This window comes from Fukomys damarensis, unplaced genomic scaffold, assembly GCF_012274545.1.
Source record: "Fukomys damarensis isolate Sample0158 unplaced genomic scaffold, DMR_v1.0_HiC HiC_scaffold_4, whole genome shotgun sequence".
Lineage (NCBI taxonomy): Eukaryota > Metazoa > Chordata > Mammalia > Rodentia > Bathyergidae > Fukomys > Fukomys damarensis.
The window spans coordinates 62,424,540-62,448,998 of record NW_022900916.1 but is presented as its reverse complement, the minus strand read 5'-3'; the positions used below and the strand labels follow the sequence as shown (position 1 = coordinate 62,448,998).

General features: G+C 43.4%; 1 protein-coding gene across 6 annotated transcripts in view; it reads right to left on the bottom strand.

Annotated features, from left to right (window-relative positions):
- Positions 1 to 24,452, bottom strand: part of Tmbim7p — a 33,428-nt gene extending 8,976 nt beyond the window's left edge. The window contains exons 1-11 of one of the 6 annotated variants that reach the window (XM_010603480.1): positions 23,692 to 24,452; positions 23,445 to 23,574; positions 19,709 to 19,983; positions 18,016 to 18,094; positions 17,154 to 17,207; positions 16,561 to 16,651; positions 13,319 to 13,356; positions 13,142 to 13,229; positions 9,142 to 9,231; positions 6,016 to 6,063; positions 2,209 to 2,232 (exon numbers count right to left, since the gene is read on the bottom strand). In XM_010603480.1, the coding sequence (XP_010601782.1) occupies positions 2,227 to 2,232; positions 6,016 to 6,063; positions 9,142 to 9,231; positions 13,142 to 13,229; positions 13,319 to 13,356; positions 16,561 to 16,651; positions 17,154 to 17,207; positions 18,016 to 18,094; positions 19,709 to 19,983; positions 23,445 to 23,446 (771 nt within the window). In that variant the 5' untranslated portion in view covers positions 23,447 to 23,574; positions 23,692 to 24,452 and the 3' untranslated portion in view covers positions 2,209 to 2,226. Of the gene's footprint in view, positions 1 to 2,208; positions 2,233 to 4,674; positions 4,989 to 6,015; positions 6,064 to 9,141; positions 9,232 to 12,636; positions 13,230 to 13,318; positions 13,357 to 16,560; positions 16,652 to 17,153; positions 17,208 to 18,015; positions 18,095 to 19,708; positions 19,984 to 23,444; positions 23,575 to 23,691 lie in introns of those variants that run through there. The other 5 variants (XM_010603479.2, XM_019204425.2, XM_010603475.1 and 2 more) reach the window with 5 other exon arrangements.
- Positions 24,453 to 24,459: the final 7 nt, after the last annotated feature.

Sequence of the window (24,459 nt, the reverse complement as noted above, 5' to 3'; positions counted from 1 at the left end):
GAGATCTAGTCCTCCGCTGCCGGGGGTTGCCCGGCACAAATCGGAGACATATCGCCGAGAGTCTCTGGGACATATTGTTGGAGCGGATAAAAGTTTTGCCTCGCATTTATTGGGCCCCGAGGTCGTGGGCCCTGGTTCCCGTTTTTTGGCTGGTTGGGAAAGGATGTATTTGGACCTAGAAAGGTGCCATCCTTTGCAAAAAACGAATGGCATTCTTTAGGTGAATGGAGACCCTTTTTACAACGAGAGCAAAGTGTGGGTCTGGAAACTTGGCTCCTGGAGGGGCACTCCCTTCGCAGGTGACCTGTTTGGCGACAAGCATAGCAGACAGGCGGTGCGTGACTAGGAGAAGTAGACCATTTAGGGCCTCCTTTTGCACTCTGAGTCCTATGTAAGGACTGATAAAATACTTGAAATGTGCCTCCTTCTTGCGCAGTGCGCTGTGCTGCAGCCTGAGTCCAAGCCACAGTTACTTGTCCCCCCACATCCGCACAAAGCCGGATATAGCCATCTAAGTCAGTTTTATTTTTCCAGGGTCTGAGGACAGGCTTACACCATTTGTTGGCATTCTCATAAGCAAGCTGTGTGACAAAGGGTAGCCCTGTTTGTGCATCAGGGAATATCTTCCCTGCTCCATCTAGCAACCTATAAACAAACTCAGAATAAGGTTCATCTGGCCCCTGCCTGATATTGCTAAGACTAGTGCTAAGATTGCCCGCCGATGGAAGTTGTTTCCATGCTCGGCGCACACAATTAGCAATCTGTTCAAAAACTGGTGGTATATAATTAACCTGGGCTTGCATGCTTTCGAACAATCCTTCTCCCATAAGCATGTCATAATTTGCCAAGGCAGCTCCAGCATTAACATTGCGGATGGCAGTCACCTTGCATTGCTCGGAGTAATAGGATTTCCACAAGAGGAAATCTCCCCCTGAAAGCACTGCACGGCAGACCGCAATCCAGTCACTTGGTGTCAGCCAGGATCCAGCAATGGAGTCCAGGATAGCACAAGTGAAGGGAGCTGCAGTGCCATACTGATTTACAGCAGTTTTTAATTCTTTTACCAATTTGAATTCAAGAGGGCGATGTTCTCTAATCGGCCCTTGGGGTCCCTCTACCTGAATGACGGGGAATAGTCTAAAGATTTCCTCCCCTTGTGCTGCGGCGCGTTTAAGAGCCTCTTGTAAAGGAGATGCTATGCCTTGAGACCCTTCAGATGTTATGGGGTCTTTACCATTGGTCTCATTGGTAGGCCTGGCCTCTGAGGCATGAAGAGACGCAAGTCTGCTCGAGAGGCATGAAATCTGCTGCCTCAGCTGAAGTTCCTCACTGAGCTCCTGATTAATAGTGCGCAGCTGAGCCAGGTTTGCCTCCCTCTGAGTGGGAGGGGGCGCAGAAGGAGGTGGACGCTCAAGTTTTTGTTGAAAAGCCTCAAAACTGGGATATAGTGCTACAGGAGGTCCTCCGGAATCCGGAGGCTCAGGGGGCTCAAGTGAAAGGGGACATTTTCCGGATTCAGGGGACTCTGAAGTCTGAGAGCGCTCCTCTCTAACTTGTTCTAACCCTACATGCACCTTCTCTAAGGCTTCCAAGATTTCCTTTTTGGTTGGGGTCGTGAGAGCTGCGTTTAACAAAGCCCAATAAAAAGGAGCACCTTCTGGGAAACGATTAGGCTCGGCCAGAAGGGCTTCATCCAACTGGTTTCCGACTGTCTCCCATACTTCAGTATTTATTTCTGCCTTATTACATAGCCATGGACAAACTGTGTCCAGAATCTTAACAAAGGCCTCTAATCTTGCCCTCTCAACTGTTACTCCTTGTGCCTTCAGTAGGCTCTGAATTGAATCCGCTAGATAACTTTTGGATTCTGATTGTCCCATTTTTTTTTTTTTTTTTTTTTTTTTTTTTTCTTCCCTAATGGATCTGACACTCTCTACCTTCTCTCACTTTTTTCTCTTTATCTTTTTATTTTTTTTATTTTTTATTTTATTTTATTTTTACTTTCTTTTTACCTTCCTCCGGAGCACCGTCGCTACCTTCGACCTGGGTCCGGAGTTCATGAAGTGAACGGTAGACTTACTGCGTGGATCAGGCGCAGCGGTCAGTCCTCCGGAGCACCGTCACTACCTTCGACCTGGGTCCGGGATTGCATATCCTCATTCTTTCAGGTCCCTGTTCGGGCGCCACTTGTCGCGAGCCGCGACGTCAGGATCCTGCCAGCAGGTCCTAAACCTGAAAGGATGAGGACAGAGAGACGGGAGGCACCTTTCTTCTTCAGTTGCTTGCTTTATTACTGAACCTCTTCCTTTTATACTCTCCAGCTGCATGGGAGCGAGGGCTGCACGGAAGCGAGGGAGCGAGGGAGCGAGGGCTGCACGGGAGCGAGGGAGCGAGGGAGCGAGGGAGCGAGGGAGCGAGGGAGCGAGGGAGCGAGGGCACCGCCCACACATTCCAGAGGGAAACAATAACGACCATTATGGGTTACATCTGCTACTAGCTGAACTCGCCCGTGGCTATGGGCGAGTGCACCTCCGTGCCTGTGTCAAGGCTCACCATAATGGCTCGCCATATTTGACCATGCAGGTTTTCCAGCATATTGTTTATGATAATAACCTTTTGGTCCAGGTATTCTCCCTTCTCTTCTGCTCCACCTACTTATGGTTACAGTTACATTTATAGACCCACCACTATCCCTGAACAGCTTGAATCTGGGTTTCCACTGAGGAGACTAGATTGGGACCCCAACACTGAAGCAGCAGAGAAAAACTCCAGGATGTGTCTCCGTGCACAAGTGGAAATTTCTTTTCAAAAAGCAAAAAGTTTTCCTTCTTTATCCAGAATGAGGATTTAATGGGACTTGTGATTTAATGACACATCTCGAAAGTTTTTAGACTGGTCACTCGAAATTCCACAAACTTAAGCTTATCTGCAGGACTTTGGTAAACAGATTCACATTTTCCTCAAACCAACATTTGGAAACCTGCTGCATTGGGAGAAATACGCTTATGGTCAGATGTCTAAGTTACTAGCCTTAGTTTCAATATTGTTGGCATGGGGCCTCTAATATAATGTCTTGTGTTAATGCTCATAGAGATTGTTTATGAAACTGATAATATTGTCAATTGACCAATTGTATATTCTCAGAAATGGTGACTTCCTTTCATTTTGTGATGGGTTTGAGACAACCTCTCTTTGTAATGATGCCTGTAAAAATTAATGAGTCCTGGTATGAGGAACAAGGATTACAAATATTGATAGAGGTAGAAAAAGCTACATGGCAAGCCTTCACAACCCATGGTATACCCCCTGCAGAGGCTGGTAGTCAAAGACGGGTTAGAGAATTGTGGAGAAATATCCAACCTAAGACAGAGCCTGAGTATTAAACTGCTCATGGCTTGATGACGGGTAAGGGATTTCTCTGGACATTTCTCACCTAAGACAGGCACAGCCTTTCTGCTGAACAGGGAAAGTCCCTGCTCTAAATATAATAAAAAGGGGGATATGTGTGAAGCCAGCCATGGCCCACTGGCTTTTTGAAAGATAACATTTGTTCCTTTTTAAGGACTGCACGTGTTAAACTTGTCTTTGACCCTGCACGGGAGAAACTCGGACAGCCAAAGATCTGTAGGAGTCAGGTGCTTCCTGTTAAAGATCTGACGTTATCTGTAGGAGTCAGGTGTTGTAACTCCATTTTGTTAAGTTCCTCCACCTATTTGGGAATCATGATTATTAGTTGCAAGTGTTGTTAATTTGTTTTTCTTGAGCCTGCTTTCTCTTTCCTGTGTGAACCCTCGTTCCCGTGGAGCAGGTGTTGAGGTTACTATGGTAATCCTAGCCCATAATAGTTCAGTCTTTTCCTGTAAAAGGCTGATGCCTGCCTGTAATAAACGTCGCCTTGATCAGACTCTTGTCTTGGCGTCCTTCTTTTCTCTCTGCCCCATCTCCACCCCGCTGCTCTTTCAGGTTTGAGACACTGCTGGACAGTGCTCTGCGTCGCCGGCTCGTGACAGATCAACAGCTAGAGTGAGCAACCATTCTGATTTCCAGGTCCTCAAAAACCCTTTAGTTGGGGACTTTGTTCACCCAAAACAACCCTAGGGGGCTGAACATTCCATTTTGTCCCATCTTTCACCCTGGGAGTCCTAACTTCTGTGAAGAAGAGCTTTTCTCACTTCTTAATCGTTTCCCAGACATGGCCTGGATGGTCAAGCGTGTGGCTTCTCAGAAGAGGTTAGCATGTCTGAAAGCAGACAGTAGGAGAGAAAGACGGGCTGTGCCTATCTCGCAAGACTGCCCCCCACAGGGAAGCAGGCAGTGGACAGGAGGCCCCAGGAGCCTTGGGAAGGATGGGACTCGGCCTCTTCCCCCTGCACAACTCTGGTAGTTAACACTCGGGTTCCTCCTCCTGATGCTTGATGTTGAGTGATCCGAGTCTACAGGAGAGTTTTTGCTCTGCCTACAAACGGGACAGAACATTAACATACAGCATAGAAACAGACTGTGCCTAAAACAGGTCACAAGAGGCACAGCAACAACACATAGGCTGAGTGCACAGGAGTAAAGGAGGAAACCAGGCCCTTTTAAAATGGTTGAGAGGGGCTGGAGGTTTATCTCAGCAGTTTGGTGGCCTGCCTTGCAAGCGCAAGGACCCGAGTTCAATCCCTGGTCCCAAAATAATTTTTAATGGTTGAAAGGAGAAAATCAAATTAACCTTAATCTCTTGGTATAAAATTTTCCAGCACCTAAAAGACACAACACAATTCCAACACCATCACAAAAGAATACGATGTAGCAAACATAGCTGGTTTTGATGCTTGATAATTCTGGGACTTACTATATGCTATTCTATTTCTGGGTGTATGTTGGAAAATCTTCAAATTAATGTCATTTTCCTAAAAGCCACGGGTGGTAGGAGCGTAGGTCAATACTTGGCAGGTTCAAGTGTCGCGATCCAGCGACGCAGAGCACTGTCCAGCAGTGTCTCAAACCTGAAAGAGCAGCGGGGTGGAGATGGGGCAGAGAGAAAAGGACGCCAAGACAAGAGTCTGATCAAGGCGGCGTTTATTGCAAGCAAGCATCAGCCTTTTAAAGGCACATCAACAGGAAACACCTGACTCCTACAGCTAACGTCAGATCTTTAACAGGAAGTACCTAACTCTTACAGATCTTTGGCTCTCCGAGTTTCTCTCGTGCAGGGTCAGAAACAAGTTTAACACGTGCAGTCCTTAAAGAGGAACAAATGTTATCTTTCAAAAAGCCAATGGGCCATGGCTGGCTTCCACATTCAAGGCCCTGGGTTCAATCCCAAACACCCACAAATAAGCAGATAAATAAATACACAACAAAAGCCCTAAGACAGGTAGCCTGATAAATGTGTAAAATGGGAAACCATAGGAGTGAGACCCAGGTATGTTAATATATAAAGACCACAACTTCTTGAGAAAAGGCCAAGGCAGAATATTATGTATAGTATGAATAAATGAGTCCCAGAGGAATTGGGAAATATGTGTAAAGAAATCCTGCCCAGGTTCCCAAAACTGCTAACAGTGGTTTCTTCCAAGGAAGAGTAATAAGAGATTTTTTATGTTTATTTTATAATATTCTATGTCATCTGAATTTTAAGATGTGCATTATTACTTTTTTAAAAAATATTCTTTAAAATAATTGCAAAGATATGATAGCAAGATAGGAGACTAAAAGGAAGGAAAGCGATTCTTAGATGCATCAGTAGTGACCTCTGCCATTTCCCTAGAATTTCCTGATGAGACACTAATCTGGATGGGAAAAATGAAACTGCAGCCTGCTGTAGTAAGCTTTCTGGTTTATGAATAATCTTTTGTTCTCTTAAATATTGTCTCTTTCAAGGAAAGCAATGTTCTATAGGCTGGGAGGATCATTCAGCTTTTCTTGGGGATGATGATTTTAACAGGCAGCGCATTGCTGGAGGGTTTCTAATGAATTACTGACTGCAGGTGACTAACCCACACCTTATCAGGGAGGGAGAAATGGACTTACCAAGGAGAACACCAGGGTTCCGAGTGCAGCGTACAATAGGTTCAGCCACTGCAGAAAGGAAACAGTTATAGCTTAAGATCTAGAGTAACAAAAGGGCTTATGTCGGTCACTGGGGAGAAATAAGGGTCCGATATTAAGAAAGTCAAGGGTCTGGGATTTAGCTCAGTGATGCCACTGCCTGCCTCAAAAACGCAAGGCCCTGAGTTTGAGCCCTGGTACCAAAAGGAGAAGGAGAAGAAGGAATGGGAGGGGGAGGAGGACGAAGAAGAAGAGGAAGAGAAGAAGGAGGAGGAAGAGGAGGAGAAGGAGTGGGAGAAGAAGAAGGTGGTCACATCTGTGGGGAAATTAGCCTTTTCTTGATCACTAAATTCTGGTAAGTAACCAAAGGAAAGCTAATATTGTGCTCACCGAAAAACTATTCACAAGGTGAGGGAAGCGCTCCACGTCTCCTGTGGTAGGGCAAGAACGTTTTAGATACGCTGCTCTTTTTGCCCCATCTAGATAGCCCTTCTGGATAATCTGCCCTCCCTTAGATCAAGGAACAGACATCCTTGCAAGTACAGTGACCCCTCACGCCCTAGCTGGAGGATGTGTTGAGGTAGAAGACAGCAAAATCTGACTGATCAGGAATTAAGCTCTGTAACAGTTTCAACAAATGTGCCAGGCAGTCAGAAATCAATTTTCAGGATCAAGAGACACAAACAGCAGAAGAAGATGTCATTGGCCAGAGCCAGAGCTCTTAACTGCATGAGTACAGCTGTCCAGTCAACCCCAGAGGAGCCCAGTTCTTCCCACAGTGGAGAGGTTCTGGGCCTTTACCTCAGCTAGTCAGAGTGTGATCTGTTCCTGGAAACCAGAACAGCCCTGAGCAGAATACAGGACTAATATAAATGCCCAAGGGTTTTGGCTCACATGGAAAGAGAATAAACAAGAGTACACAACACCTGAGAAAAATATGGCACAAATTCTTCAGGGGGAGAAAGCTGCTCCCGAGAGGTTTGGGCAGAGCGATCCACTAGCCAGGAAAGTTTCTTGGTGAAAAAGTAAGATTAGAAATCAATAACTAGGGACTGGGCCATGGGGTAGGCAGTGGTTCCAAACTAAGTTCAGTCAGGAAACGCGTAGCACCTGAAGTCAAGAGGATTCAAAATTGCCCAAGTCAACCATGATGTAACTTAGGACAAGACTCCACCACAGTCCTCTTCCATTTAAACGTGTGTAATATCACAGATTGTAGATATTTGTAAAAGGACATTTAGATTGAGAATCAAGTCAATCTATAATAAGAGATACATATAAGTGATACTATAAAGACCTCTGCAATCCACCTAATAAATGTTTCTACTCTGATTACCGTTATCTCTGCTACCACCAGTAATAATAGAGAGCTGTAACCTTTTAAGACACATGTTTGTGATGCTTTTGCACTTGTCCCAAAATATAGATGCCACCTTCCTCCCTATAAGATAAGTGGTCATTCATAAAGTTAAGTCAACCAAGGCAGGACCTTTGGTTATATGCTGCAAGATAGTGTAACAAGCCCATTTGTTGCAAAAAAAAAAACTAAACAACTATTTGGTTTAGCATTTGAACCCAGTTGATTCAGCCAATCTTCCTTCAACAAGGTCTCCACACAGGGGCCACTCACAGACAGGAACCACAGGGCTAGGTAAAGACTCCTGTCCCCACACCTGCCCCAGAGTCAGTCCAAAGACGTGCAATGAGGGCAAAGATCTTGGGTGCCAGTGTCTCCATGCCACCTCTGCCCCTTATCCAGGGGGAACTCTCTAAATTATTTAATTTCCCTGAGGCTCTGTTATCTATGGAGGAGCGATGTACTTTTTAGGAATGTTGTGAGAGTTCCATGTAATGCCTGTGTGAAAAACTCTTAGATCTATGCCTGATATCAAATAAGGACTCAATGAATATATTCAAGAGTTTTTTAAAACACTGGAATTGGTAACACATGCCCATAATCACAGCACTTAAGAAATTGAGGCAGAAGGATCACTGTAAGTTCAAGGCCAGCCTGGGTTGCATAGTGAGTTCAAGGCTGGCACAAACTACCTAGCAAGACTCTGTCTCACACACACACACACACACACACACACACACCTGGGATTGGACAAGGAACCTCTAGGCTGCTGTTGGGAGAGGTCTATTCCTTCAAACAAGTAGCACCCACCTACAGGAGGAGCCAGGCCAAGCCCTGCAAGTAGGTCCCCTCGAGGATCCACTGAGGAAGGACACTGTAGTCTAGACCTGGAGTTCAATATTCGTGCACTGGATCTCCCTGTGGATGGCATGTTCTGATGACAGCTGTACCACCAGGATGGACTTCACAGGTTTTCAGCTACCAGGAGGGCAGCTAATGGTCCAGCTGCTGGACTGTGCAACTCATGGCAGCTGGTCTTGGGCACTTGCTCATCATCGTCCAGCAGCAGCCGGGCCCTTCCTGGGAGGCAGGGGACCTTACTGAGGCCACATCATGTCCTGAATGCTCCCTATCTAACCTTGCTTCACTTGGGGTCAGGTATGCCATCCTGGTCTGCGAGCTCTCTCAAACCTGCATCAGCTCACTCCCGCTTTTCTCTCTTGGGCGTGTGTCTTAGTTACGTTCTCTTATTGCTGAGACAAAATTCCCAACATGAACAGTTAAGGTGTGGGGGGGGGATTATTTAGCTCACAGTTTGAAGAGGTTTCAGTCCATAATCAGCCAGTTCCAAGGGGATGGTTTGGCAGAGTGGATCATGGCAGGCAGAAGACAGCAAAAACAAGCAAGGGGGCAAGGGACCTTGCAAGCCTCTGTCCCTTATATTGCGCCCAGGCTACTGGGACTATGGCGGTGCCAAAGCAATCAGTGGACTGATTTAGTAATCACCCACCCTTAATCCTAGCACTGCACCATGAATCAATGACACTCTCTAGATTCAGCCGTCTTTTAAAAAGCATGAGGCTTTGGGGGGACATCTAGACACAAGCCGGAACAACATGTCTCCTCTTAAAATCCTTGCATGCTTGGTCCTAATTCCATGTCTACTTCTCAGAGAACGCAGACCAGCACAGCCAGCACTTTACCCATACTTTTAGCAGTTCCATGAGGGTCCCACATGAAAGACCACTTACATATGATCGTATGAAGAGCATCAAAATTCCATAGATGAGAAGTACGCAGAGGAAAACAAACAGTGTTCCATTTAGCCAGGTAAAATCCCACTGAGGAAACAACAGTGCACAGCAACTCAGTTAACATCTAGAAGGAACTTCAGGATGTTTAGAAATGAGTTTTATACCCCAGAGTTGTATACACTGGACCCCTGCTCACAATTTCCCCAGGCCAATTCAGAGAACAACAGAAATTCAGTAGCCCCACTAAAAAATGCTATATAAAACGTGCTTTATTGACTGAAACTTGCTCCAGGAGGAAGTAAAAAGTAGGAGTCACAAGGCGACAATTTCTGAAACTTGGGTAATGGGTGTATGAAGATTCATTATACTATTCTACTTTTGTATTTATATGAAGTATCCTCTAATAAAAAGGTACATTAAGATGTAAACTTGTATGATCATAATGATTTATAATTCTAAGAACATATACATGGAAAACATTACTGAAATGAAACATATCGAGATGTTAAATGGGTACCTTTATATACGTAAACATGTATATATTTAATAAAATATATATTATGCTTTCAAAAATATTGTTAATTATTCTCTTGCAATTCCAAATTTATTCATGTGATGTTTGGTTTTGCCTACATAAATGTGTGACCTAAATCATCTTGGGAGGTTAGGGACTTTTTTTTTTTAAGAAAAGAGATATTTTATCCTGTGGGCTAAAAAAGTTGTATTATGCAACAAAATAAGCATGATATGCAAACTATCTTCTTGTGTGTCCCCCATCGCCTCCCCTAACACACAGGGAGAACTAGCCAGGCACCAGATCTCAGACCTGCAGCACCTACAGTCACCCCTGGGAAAGGCATCGAGCCGGCCCCAGCCTGGACCTGACGTTTCACCACTCCAGGGTGGGAACCCAGCCCTGCAGGGATTCTGATGCACCAGACTGTCTGGAGCTACATCTTCAGCGCAATGGCTGCTAGCTACAGGTAGCTACTGTACAGCCCTTGAAAAGTGGCTAGTCCCAACTGAGGTGTGTTGTAAGTACAAAACACACATTCATTCTGACTTTTGGATAAAAAGTAGAATGTAAAATATATCTTTGTTACATGTTGAAATGATAATATTAAATATACGTGGGTTAAAGTATGTTATTAAAATTAATTTTATCTTTTCATTTTTAGAATTATTATCAAATTTATCTTATTTTATTTTTGAGCCAAGGTCTCACTCTGTAGTTCAAGCTGGCCTTGAACTCACTACATAGCCCAGGTTGGCCTCCTCACTCTGTAGTTCAAGCTGGCCTTGAACTCACTACATAGCCCAGGTTGGCCTCAAACTTATAGGGATCCTCCTGTCTCAGCCTCCTGCATGCTGGGATTACAGGCATGTGCCGCCATGCCTGGTTTAGCAAATTTAAAATTAAGCATGTATTGATGTGTGTCACACATTATACTTGTCTTGGACAGCTCAAGTCTAGAGAGCAGTAAATTTGGCTCATGACAGTGAAACCTAAGGCTTGCTCCATGTTGGCAGAAAGAAGGGGTGAGGTTAGTTCAGGTACGGAGCTCTGAAGGGCTGGACTAGATGCAAGGTCCTCAGGTTCTGAGTCACACCAGTGGCTGCTCTCAGCCTCAGAGACTCGCAGAGCACACAGTGACTCCAGGGTCCCAGGGAACTCATTCAGGATCAGTGACTCACAGCATAGCCTCCTGGCTCACACGCACTCACCCCACCTTTATGAGAAAAGAAGGTACATCAGGAGGCTGAGCATTGTGTATCCCTGCGATCCTATTATCCAGCCCGAAGGAGCTGTTTCAAGGATATTAGATCTAAGCCAAATGCACATTTCATTTCTCCCCTGCCAAGTGGGCAGGTGGAGGTCTTGAGAGAATTCAGGCACATTGTGTGGCTTCATTTCCTCTGCAGCCTGTGTGCTGTGGTGAGTGAATGTGGCAAACCCTCCATCAAACAACTTAATCAGAAAAAATTAGCTTAGCTGAACAGTTCTACACCTTTTTAAGTCATTCATGCAAATAAGCTTTTTAAAGGGTATTCTGGCATTTCAGGGGATTTTCAATGGTGAGACGAATTTCTGCATTCCGCTGTGGCCTTCCCTTCTCACTGCAGACAGACAAATCTCTACAAATAACATGGGTTTTACAAATGACCTGCTTTGAGACGGAAATGGTCATCTGTGATGAAATAAAGTTGAATCACTAAATTTTTATAAAATTGGTAACATTTGACCACCTCGTAGACCCTTCTGCGTCTCTGCCACTTCTTCCTTTTTCCAGCAGGAAAGGATAAAGTTCTGCATAAGTATAAGACCTTCCCTGAGACATGTACCAAACAATTTAGAAGCTACACTTGCTTCTGGTTTGAAATTGACTTTGTCTGCTAATAAGATAGCTACCCCTGCTTTTTTCTGGGCTCCTGTCGCTTGGGCAACTGTTTTCCATCCTTTTACTTTTAGTCTTATGAATTTTTTTTGAACTAGGTGTGTTTCTTGTATACAACATATTGTTGGAGCCGGGCGTGGTGGCGCAGGCCTGTAATCCCAGCACTCAGGAGGCTGAGGCAGGAGGATGGCTGTGAGTTCGAGACTAGCCTGGGCTACATAGTGAGTTCCAGGTCAGTCTCAACTACATAGTGAGACCCTGTCTCAAAAAAACAAAAAAAACAAAAAACGTATTGTTGGGTTTTGCTTCTTAATCCATTCTGACAGTCTATTTCTTTTGATTGGTGAATTGAGGCCATTGACATTGATAGTTACAATTGATATGTATTGACTTATCATGTGACTGTCCTGTTGTTGGCTCTTTTAATCCCCCTCCTTTAATTTCTTGCCTTGCCTAATAGATTTGCTCCATTGGGCCTCATGGTGTTGTGACCTTCATTGTCTTTTTCTAGGATATTGTTTGGAATTGTTTGGAGTGCTAGTTTGGTATTCATGAAGTTTCTCAGGTGTTCTTTGTCATGGAAGTATCTTATTTCCCCATTCATTTTAAAAGAGAATTTTGCAGGATATATATCAGTCTAGGTTGGAGGCTGTTTTCTTTCTTTTTTTCTTTTTGTTTTGTTTTGTTTGTTTGGGGGTTTTTGTTGTGTTTTGTTTTGTTTTTTTGAAGAAGGGTCTCACTATGTAGTTGAGAACGACCTGGAACTCACTATGCTGGTCTCGAACTCACAGCGATCCTCCTGCCTCAGCCTCCTGCATGCTGGGATTACAGGCAAATGTCACCATGCCCTGCTGGCGGTTGCTTTCAATTAGGGCTTGAAACACCTCACTCCAGGCTCTCCTTGACCTGAGGGTTTGTGTTGAATAGCCTGCTGTGATTCTGACGGCCTTTCTTTTGCATGTGATTTGAGAAACTGCGCTTGCTTCTGACAAGTCTATCATTTACCAAAAGAATGTGGTGAAAAGAAAGGAAAGGACTGCTGAGAATTCCTCATCAAGTCTCAGGGAGCGCTTCAGCAGGAGAGACTCTGGCGTCAAGAGTTAAACAGTAACAGCCCCAAGCTCCTCCGAGGTACTCCCTGGGCAAACTTGGTGTCTTTTAGCAGGGTGAACTGTACAGCTTTCTGGAACTTGAGCTCCTCCCATCAAGCGGGTCCTCAGCACACTCAAATTGTGTGGCTTGGGGAGTGTGTGTTTGTACGGGAACCATCTACAAAAGTGTCTCCAGGGGAACCGCATGAGTGAGCCTAGGCTGGCAGGAAGGAAGAGGACAGGGAGCCCAGAAGACTGAGTCAGGCAGTGAATTCTTCTAAGGAGCACATCTAGCTGAAGAGGAGCCTGTGGTGGAGGAAGCCATGAGAACAAGACTCTCTCTCCTCCTGTTCTCATCTCGGGCTGGGGCTCCCACTGACCCAAGCCCACAAAATGCCAGAGGTACAGGGTGGTGGTGCAGAGGCCTGCAGGGTGTGCAAAGGGGTCAGGAGGGACAGAGGGACATAGGCAGCACACCCTTACTGCAGAAATCCCCTCCGTGATACGTACTTTTGTTTGTAGAGCAAATAGAGTGATCGCTAAGGTCACCAGAGTGGTTGTCGCCGTTGCCCACAGCACTTCCTCAGCACTATAGAAACTAAAATCAGAGACTGCAGTTACCGTTCACATGCACTCGAAGAAAAGCACAAATAATAAAAAATAAATAAATGTGTATCAAAGACTTACACCGATACAGTTCCTAGCAGCAGACCTTCAAGAACCGTCTAAAAACAAAATGTACAATAAATCAGAAGCCTGCTTTTCGAGGACTGAGGCTAAGACTCAGCATCCAAAAGACGTGATGTAAAGTGTGTGCCTTCGGGCCAGGTCTAGGGAGCAAGTGGGAATGTGTCCAACCCCAGTGCACACAGCCACGGGGTATGAGGACAACGAGTCATGTCCATACCATTCTTCCTAGGACTGACAAGTTAGGAGAGCTTTGTTAGCACACAACAGGAACTTTAACATCTTCAGGGAATTAAATGTAAAGTGGGAAGGGTTCATTCATAGACTATATCATCGTTAATCAAATGAGGCCACTCACGTAGTGTCTTAACATTGTATCAGGACCAGATATGCTGTGTCCATTAACGCTTCACACTGGTTTGGTACTGACATGTTCCATAGTACCTGATGAGCATAAAATATTTCTTCAAACCACCGACCTAGTGAGAATGGACGCGTCTTCAGTGCCATGAGATGGGGCTGGGGGGCAGTGGCCACTAGAGTATGGAGCTCCAGCTGTAGATGCCATCCAGGGGGAGAAGGCTGCAGGAGAACTTTGCTGCAGGACTCCGACCACCCAAATGGACCCCGCATGGGGACAGCATGGGAGAGAAACAGAGGCTGAAAGCCAGAGTGCAGTCAAGGTGAAGGGTGAGACCAAGAAGGGCTACGTCAGGCCTGTGGTCAGGCTCAGGCCCTTGAAGCTGTAGTATAAGGACACCAGCAGAGATTATGGGGTGGAGATGTTCCTTAGCTTGCAAAAATCTCTGTCAGAAGAAATCCAGGGACTCAGAGGACTCACGGACTCAGGACTCCCTGTCCATGAAAAGACCCAAGGAAGAGTCGTCCAGTCTCAGAGGATACAAAGGAAGATGACATATCCTTACAAAGCGCTAGGACTAGAGGCTGGCTTTGAACTTCTCCAGCCGACCAACGAGAAGCAGGATCAGAGGTGAGAAAAGAGGTGGAGCTAGAAAGTTCTGGATTTCCCAGACCCAGTGGGTGACCACGCGCATCTCTGCTTTGTAAAACTTACCAAAGCAAGCTGTCTTTCGCTTATAGAGAAAAGGGTGTATCTATTCCACGTCCACGTGACATTCTAATAATACGCTCACTTCCAACCTTCCTCGTGAGGTATTTATTTCCTTTTCTCCTACTTCAGTTGCTTCAGCACACGAAAAGGGTGCGTGTGTGTGTGCGTGTGCGTGTGCGTGCGTGTGCGTGTGCGTGTGCGTGTGTGTAGTTAGGAGAGGTGGGGAGAACAGGGAACAGGCAAGAAAGCAGGGATGGTTCCTGGCTGGAAGACGCTGTCTAAGTCAAATTCACCAGGTACCCTTGGCTGTTTGGTGAACATGGGTTCCAAGAGTCACAAGGCCAGGGGACAAAAGCTGTCTTCAATGAGTGTGTTTTTGTTTCCCCTCAGTTCCTTTTCTAAAATGTTTTTTTCCCATATGTTTCCTAACACGTGGGTGAGACAGTTAGCCTAGCAAATACAATTACTTCTTCAATATATTTTCTCTTAAGCTGTCACTTGCTTTGAGATAAAGGACGAAAACCTCAATTGAAAGCTTCTTCAGACAGCAATAACTTACATCTCTTCTTATACTAAACCTTAAGATCATTTCAAATTTTAAAATAAAGAATTCAAACATTTCTGAGCAAACAGCACTCCTGCCTTGGCAGTGCTCCCTGCCACTGTCTCTGCCTCGGGGTCCCTCAGGACCTTCCTGTACCTGGTTTGTGGCCCCATTCCCTGTTAAGTGTACCCTGCGCTGTCAGGGAAGTAACTGGGACACCCCACTTGCTGGCCTGTGCAAGGAGCAGGGGATCCACGTCAGTAAGAAAGGCTCCCCAGCTCTCTGACAACCAAGGAAGTACCCAGCTCTGGACAGCAGACAGACAGCCTTGTCCAGCCTCAGGGGGAAGCTATTCCCCCTAAGACTCACACTGTTGGTCATGTGTCCTTGCTTGCTTCAACCCAAGGGGGCAAGAACAAAATCTAGGATCATGGCATTCAAGTGCATAGGCCTTAACAGTTTTGCGTTCTAATCTACCCACTGTGTTTTCCTACCCTATTTTTCTTTCAGATTTCTCTATCAGCTTATCTTCTTATATTATAGATGTTTGCACAAGCGACCTCAAATCTGATTGGAACCAGATGAGGAATAAATCAACTGGTAAATAAATCTTCAAAGGAAAGAGTTGTCTACTGCATGGAAAGAGACACAAATCCCACCCCCATCACTTGCTGGCAGTATCTTGAATCCCACAGGGATGGCTGGGAGGGGTCTAGATTTTCTCAAGAGAAGCAAAACACCATAGCGATTGCTGTCAGTAAGCTTCTGAGAGGCCAATGCCTCCAGGCAGCGAGAGGTTTGGCCTGACTGTGAAGTGGAAGACGGGGTTGGAGGAATGACTATTAGCTGCTGTTGAGTCCCTGAAGATAACCCTCAGACCTTTGGGTGAGTGGAACCTTGGGTTGGGTAAATTCAGGTTCTGTTCAGATTTAGCGCAGGTGCCTGCTGAGAGCTGCCATGATCCTGAGCAAGACAAAAAGAAATTGGCACTGAGTGTCAGACAGAAAAGGGCAGGCATGACAACCCTGTGTGCGGGAAACACATCCTTGAAATGAGACCCTGGTGACCCAGGAACCAGACTGGATCAGTGACAAAAGCTAAGGACCGTCTTGGAAACTAGAAAAGCCCTGTAGAACTGAGAAGAAAGTCGTGGAACTAGGGAAGAACCTGAGCCCAAAGATGCCTCTTGTTCCCAAAAGGCTTGAAATAGGAATAAAATACGCTTTACAAAGTTACATTTCTTGTTCCTGAGTTTGTAGAACAGATGTGGAATCCGTGCTGCCTACCAAAATGTGTGTGTCGTGCCTGACAGAAGCCCAGTGGCAGTGAGATGAACTAACTGCCCATGAAACAGCCCTGACCAGGGAGTGGGTTTCCTGTGTGGCCTCATCAGACGTGAATTTGCCAGCGCTGAAGTAGGCTGGGATCCCCAATTCTCAAACTTGCTGAAAGGGCATGGCCGTTATCTCATGGCTCAGTTTATTACTTCCTCTCCACCAGAATTCCCTCAAGGGAGCGTTTCACAAATAATTCCTAGCTGCATTACTCCATGGGAAGAGTTTCCACCACCACAAAAGGAATGATTTTAATAATAAGCTAAAACAGGTGCTGACTAGGTTTACTTACAAACAATCCCAGGAGAATGTAATTTGCAGGCACTTCCCGGCGGATATTCCCACAGCAAGCGAGTGCAATAAATATAACAAAAAAGGCTGGACTGCAGGATATATAAAAGTATCTGTTATTTGCTTCCAGTGGTTATATCATACGATGTATATAGGTACATACATTTATCATTATAGGATATCTGATAACTTTTTTCACTGCTATCCACATTGCTAATGTTCACTGATTGCAATTTATATATTTAGAGTGTAATAGCAACACCAGTAATTTGATACTGATATAATGCATATAGATAGTTCTTAAATGATGCAAATCTGTGTGGAGATACAAACAAGCACCACCACACTCTGGATTTAGAACTATGCCATCAGCCACACATCAGTGAAGATCTGTCTGGTGCTACCCCTACATGGTAACTCACCCACACACACATTCAACCCTAACTCCAAGCAACCATTAATGTTTTTGCTTTCCATCTCTATAATTTTGTTATTTTTAAGAATATTATGCTTTTACCTTATTTTTAATAGCAATAAAATCTCAGTGGCTAGCTCGTAGAAAAACCATGTTTTATTAAAGTCAATGATACTTACAAGAGTGCACATATGAACCAGGGGTGTGTAACCACCCACACTCTTAAAGCTTTCCTGGTTGAAAAAAAAAATTAATGTCGTTTTACACAATAAGATAGCATACTTTGTTAACTAATTTAACATTTCAGTAGAAGAAAATATCATAAGGAGAATGGGGAGAACTAAATCATTAGTAATGACAGATGGAGAGGAAGCTATGAAACATTCTTCCTCCTCAGAGATAAATAGGTCGCTGGGGATGTAGCTCAGTGGTAGAGGGTACCTACCCAGCCTCCATGAGGCCCCGGGTTCAAATTCCCAGGACCAAGAACAAAAACATCTATACAAGAAGATATTTGCATAAATTGTAAGTCAACTTTAAACAAATGCAAACACCTAAGGAAGTTCTTCATTTCAAAAAATACCAGGATTGAGATGTGTACAAAGGAAAAAGAAATCGACTCATATACTTGTTTCAAAAATACAGATTTTTCATAGGATACACTTAATCAGTGATGGATCAAGTTCCTCGAATAATGTATGAATTTAACAGTTTCGGCCCCTAATGTCTCCATAACCTTGCTTTATCCTTTTATGCAGTTTTATCTGCTAAAACAGCTCAGAGAAAATGAAAAAGAAAATAGTCCCCAACGTAAAAGCTAAAACAAAGTTACTGGCATAGGAAGTTAAAATTCTTGAAAGCTACTATCACCTGGGTCTAGGAGTTGGTTCAGAAAACAAACCTGTAGAAACACTACCTTCTATTAATGGCCAAGAGAGAAAAAAAGATAATTTTAAAATAATGAATACTAAAACAAGCTGATTCATGAGCATGAATGTGAATGACTTAACCTTTAATTCTACATCAGTAATAAAGACTTACCAGAAGACAAATGTACCAATAATTATGGCAGTGATTAACAGCTGAGCTGACAGGAGGAGGAACACTTTTGCAACAAAAGCTGAGGAGACAGAAACACTATTTTAATGACACAATTTTCAAAATTTAAATGTAATTACCTACTTTTGATACTTAATGAAAGATATTTCCCCTTGTTTTTTGTTTTGTTTTGTTTTGTTTTTTAGGAGTGGGAAGGGTAATGCCAGTTCGCAGCAAATGGAATAACAGCGAAAGCACAGCTCTGCAGAATTAAAGACTATTCCACCAAAGCCACTCAGAATGGTGAGCAGCTACGGAGACGCCAAGGCAGGAGAATTGTTTGAGCCCAGAATGTGACACCAGTCCAGGCCATAGAGGAGAAATCCCATCTCAAGAACAAACAAGCAAACAAAAGAATATTCAGTTCAATTGTTAAAGTTGTCTTATTGGAAAACCCAAAATTTCAAAGACAAATTTAGGGATTTAATTCCTTATGATGCACACCTCGTCCTCGTGAGGACCAAAAATGATCTGAAAGTCTCAGGTTGTGGCCAGGCCATCAGTAGGAATCCAGCTGCACACTTGCACAGATGTTTGCTGCTCAGGAGATGGCCTTGGGCTGCAAAGAGTTTGCACAGATTCTCAGCCTCTTCTGTCTTCGGACTACCTTCCCTCAGCAACTTTCTCCCTCCTACTGACTGAGGTAGAAAATAGCTCACCTGGAGAGTTGGAAGCTAAACCAAAGATTTCCAAGTGGGTGACTTGCCTCTCCGTTTGTTTGTTTCCTACCACATGGGTTTTCCTGGGGCCCTTTGACTGTGGCGCTGGCAATGACAACTGTTTTCTTTCTTTTTGGGGTGGCTTTATCCCAATTTTAAAAGGAAAAAGAAATGAAACACTGCTGCTCAAAGTTAACTTGTAGGATGGTCAGCTTGGTCCTTTTGCTGGATCATTTCTGTGCATAGGAGGTATGAAAATAAGAATGGGACGCTGGCTGGGCATTTAGCGCAGTGGTGCTGTAACTGCCTTGCAAATATGAGATCCTGAGTTTGATCACCAGTATCAGAAAATAAAATAATAAAATAAAATCAACGTACTAGAGCATATGTACTCAAATGTATGTGCCTGCATGAAAATACTCATTTAGCTAACATTATTTTGGCGCCTGATGTGTAGTAAGGACTGTGTGGGAATAAGTATTAAATGTGGTTCATACAGCTTCGTAAGAATGGGCACATAGATCAATTGGAGACCTCAGGGTCTATCCAGGGAAGCCCCAAAATATCAAAGAAAAACAAATTCCCAAATCTTCTGGACAATTTTGGAGTAGTTGATTATAGCTGCCTTATATCATGCATGTTTCATGATAAAACATGAATAAGAAAAGCTGAACACAACATGACATCTTTCTGATATTCTACATTGTGGAAACATTTTAAGAGAACATCTTCTCTTTTAAAAGTTTTATTTTTGTTTTGTTTTTCTTTTTGCAGTACTGGGGGTTGAACCCAGGGCCTTTGCACTGAGCTCCCCCCACCCCAACTCCCTCCTTTTAAAAATTTTAAAACAGAGTGTCACTAAGTCACTAAGTTGCTCAGGCTGGGCTTGAACTTTTGACCCTTAGCTTCAGCCTCCCAGAGTGTTAATATTACAGGTTTGTGGAACCACACCCAGTAGGTAATTTCTTTCTTCTCACCTTGGCGGACAGATCTGTCTGAGAGTGGACTGGGTGTTGTTGTTTCACTGCTGTCATTTGGGGTTGGGTCATCTGAAATTTGTATCACATAGATGTTTGCTCGCTTGTCAGCCTTTGGGCTTGGATTTCCTTTAGCTTCCTTTGGCTTCTCTGCAGGTGAAGATGTGGAGGGCCGACCAGATTGGGATGCACCTTCATCTACTGCTTTCCGAGCCAGGTGCTGATGATCTCCAGAACCGAGGTCAACTGGCACAATGACCTGCAAGTCCATTTCCCTGGAGGGGAAAAAACTCTTTTCATATCCTTATGATCATACCTATTCAACTCTAGCATCCTCACAACGTTCAGGCAGTGGTTTTCTAATTTTAACTGTCTTGGTTTTCTGATTTTAACTGTCAGTGCTTACCAAGTTGGTGCTTAAGAAACAATTATTAAATGAATTATGAACAAATATTTTTAATATAAGGCCAAAGAGTCACATAATTTGCATTCTATTATAGAATTAATATTGTTATAAATTCATTCAGCAAGGAGTTAAGGACCCCCAAGTATGGAAATTCCATCATTGTGTCTGCCCTCCAAGAGCTTACATTTTGGATAAAAACATAATCAGACGAGGAGTAAACTGAAAGGCAATATAAGCAGATCAGGAACATGGGAGGATAATATGAAAGCCATTCACAAAGTCTGGAGGGCAAGGTGTACAAGAGGTTTCCAAGAGCTGAAAGGGTGAATGAAGCTGGAAGTTGAATTAGGAATTGGTCAGGTGTAGTGGTAGCAAAAGGTATTCCCAGGCAGAGCAGCTAGCCTGGACCAGAACTGGAGGAAGAAACTGAAAAAAATTCACAAGGCCGAAGTAGGGACTTCAAGAGGGTAGTGAGGTTAAAAGAGGGCACCAGGAACACATCACTTGGGACTGGCAACCCACCTTAAGGAGTCTGGACTTCATCCTGAAAGGCATGGGTGTAAGAGGCAGAATAATGGCCCCAGATAATGTCTATATTCTAATCTTTGGAACCTGTGAACACTACTTTGCATGTCCAAATTAAAATTGAAGATTCAATTAAAGGTTTTGAGATGGGGAGATGATTTGGGGTCCAGCTGAATCACAAAGGTACTTATGATCATACTTATAAGAGTGATACAAGAGGGACTGAGTGATAAAGAGTTGCCTTTGAAGATGGAGGAAGGGGCCATGAACCAAGGAATGTAAGTGGCATCTAGGAGGTAGAAAAGGCAAGGAAATTAATTTCCTCCTAGAGCCTTCACAAATGAATGCAGCCCTGCTGGCACCTTGATTTTTGACCCAGTGAAACTAATTCTGGACTTCTGACCTGTGAAACGATAAGATAATAAATTTGTATTGTTTTAAGGCATTAAGTGCATGAAGATTTGTAGAAGCAGCAACAGGAAACTAATCCAATGAACAATCACTGAAAGTTTTCAAGTAGGGGACCATGGGGATCTAACTAGAAAGATCTCTAGGTCTAGAGAATAGACCAGAGTAAAACTGAGTGGAAGCCAAGAGATAAGACGTGCAGACAAGAAAGGACGACAGGCTCTGCCACAGCACTTTGTAACCATAGCACAGTGGTTAGAAAACCTCAAGATGGACAAAAATAGCAAAGGCGAAGTCCTCCATTCATCTCATGGGAAATAGGCAGACTGATGCAAGCCATTCCTTGCAGCTTCCTGTCCACAGCCAGTGGGGGAGGATGAGAAGAAAACTGGGGAGAGAGTAAAGGCTCAGACACCTGAAGGCCAAGTGAGAATGGCATAATCTGAACAAAATACCAGGCTCTTGGAGAAGCAGATGTGTTTTGGTAAACTTTTCCCTTCTCAAAGTAATCTCTAAATTTTACAAGATTTATAAGGGTTTTGTTTGTTTTTTTTTTTCATTTCTTGAAACTGTAATTCTAAAGTTCATCAGAAGGGCCGGCAGGGGGGTGGGGGGGATTTTAGCTCAGTGGTGCTGCTGCCTGCCTTGCAAGCTCAAGGTCCTGAGTTTGATTCCTGGTACTGAAAAAAAAAAAAAGTTAATCAGAAAGAGTAAATGTCAAAAACATTGAAAAAGAGTACGGAAAAAATTGAAAAAGAATGTGGGAGAAAGGGTAGTGATTTACTTTATCAGAAATCAAAATATCATAAAGCTATATAATTAAAACTGTGGTCTATCGTGGAAGTAGAACAATGGAATGGAAGAGATTTAAAAAACAAACATATATATCATGCACGCACACACACACATATGAGATACGAGAATTTAAAATTTGCTACAGGTAGAATTTCAAATTATTATTCCATGGTATTGGAACAATTAGGTATTCACCTTGAAAAATAAAATAATTTTTAAAGTTATTTCATATTATATAAAAATGAATCCCAGGCCAGGGATTTTGCTCAGAAGTTCTGCTGCCTGCCTTGCAAGCACAAAAGCACAAAGAACCGAGTTCGATCCCCAGTACCAAAAAAAAAAAGTATCCCAGGTGGATTTAAAATATTATCATATATAATAATAACTGTAACTATTCTATAAGAAATAATTATATAAGCCTTTGTAGGAATGATATAAAAGAAATGCTGGGCAAATTTTGGAGTACAGGAACACTTTAGAGGCCATTACAAAGACTATAAATGTAAAATGCAAAATGACAAAAGCATTTGCAATGTTTACTAGACTATAAAAAAGACTTTAACGGGAAAATATGGAGAGCCCAGTAAAAGATAACATACATAGGAAATTCATAAAGTTTAAATCTTAGGAGATGATACCTCACAAATGACTAAAGAACTATGGGTAAAAACAATAGTGAAATGCCATTTTTTATTTTATTTTTTGAAATGTCATTTTTTTACAGATGAGCAAAGGCTGTAAAGCTAATTCTCAGAATCACAAGAATATAAAGAAATAGAAAGTCCAGGGCCACAATACGACTTACATAGGGTCCACACATACTTGGATTCTTTCCCCTAGAAAAAATTAAGTAACTGTACAACAAATAATTATAACAATTCAATATATTCAAATTATAAAAATTCAGTATTTTATTTTTGAAATTATCTCTTATAATTGCACTTCTATAAATATGAATGTTTTAGTCTGGATTCATTATATATTAGATATTCATTATCATATTGATTTTGTTCTCCAAATTTTAAACAAAATGAAAATATTTCCACAGACCACAAAACAATTTAGGCCCCAGACACTAAACTCTCCTGAGCCTTGGGACAAAGCAGCCCAGGGGTGACTCACAGCAGTGTAAACTGACAGTTTAGTAGCATTTCTGGAATGTGTTACCTTAAAACCAAAGTTTCTGTTTTTAGGAATGTATCCCATAAATGTGCACAAATAGGCAAAGATGCACAGAAAAAGAAGTTCATTACATGATTCATTATTTATAGTTAATGTCTATTAATAGGAGAATACATTAATTTTGGCACAGAAAAAAGATACATATAGACATGGACATAGACATAAATATATAGATATATCGCTATGGAAAGTTCACTGCGATAACTCTGAATTTACAAAGTAAGAATACAGACATTATTTAGCAAAGTTATGTTTATATTTTACACACATGAGCGCACACACACACACTCCCAGAGACTGAAAGATACGCTACAAAGTGTCTTTAGGATGATCTGTGACACAGTAGAGTTGGGGGACACATTCTTAATGGTGTGGATTTTTACAATGAAAATTTATTACTTAAAATGATAATATATTTACATTGTGAAGAGAAAAGTAAGTACTTCTCTCTTCTTCTCTTCTGGAGCACCTCTGAGAAAGTAGCCCTCAAGCACAGCTGAACAGCACCAAAAGATCTTCAGATACCCACGTGGGTTCCCTTCCCGGTGCCCTGCAAATCAGAAGAGCGAGAGGCAGCAAGATTTTTCAAAGCATTTAAAAACAATAAGCAATACAACATAAGCAAAACCAAAAAGTAGTTGATTTTTCTGCATAAAACTACATTCACCTAGTGCCTAAATCACTGAAATGAGGCTTTCACCTCAAAAGAGCTGTGCTGAGCCAGCAGACATCCAAAGGGTGGGCAAGTCCTGGAGGAGAGAGGCAAAGTTCCAGCGACAGTTAGAGCAGTGGCAGTTGGAGCATGGGGTGAGGAAGGGTCCTGCCCCCTGGGCCAGAGGCTCTAAGTCCAGCTGAATCTGCCAAACCCAGGCCTGACCAATGCACTCTGTGTTGGGTCTCAGAGAAGCCGACATCTAAGCCTTCAAACCAGCTCTATGTCAAAGGGCGAGAGGCTCTGTCCACTCCCAAGTGGTGTCGCCCCAGCTATGTCATTGCTTTCTTCCCAGCAAGAATAAGATGCTCATGGGACTTGGTAGGAGGCAGCCTCCCACGATCCCGCACAATTGTTTCCAGTAAGAAGATTTGCCCATGATAAAGTAGGCATCGACTTTCTGGTGGGAATGATGACACGGTGCTCCTTCGGGAACAGAGAGATTGCTGCCTGCAGGCTGCAGATCAGTGGGGAGCTGTGGAGGGGCCCGATTCAGGTCCCCAGAGAGAAGTCGGGCAACTAGGTGGGGAGCAGCCAGCAAGAGTCCCTCCTCCCTAGGAGGATGGGAGATTCGGAGAGGAATGGGAGCAGAAACCTGTCCTGAATGGAGGTAGCTGCTGAGACAAGGCTGATTATTGACCCATTAAACTGCTAATTAGGCAAAGAGAATACCTGAGCCAAGGCACAAGGGGGATGTGTCAGGTAAGGTTCGCTAGAGGGACA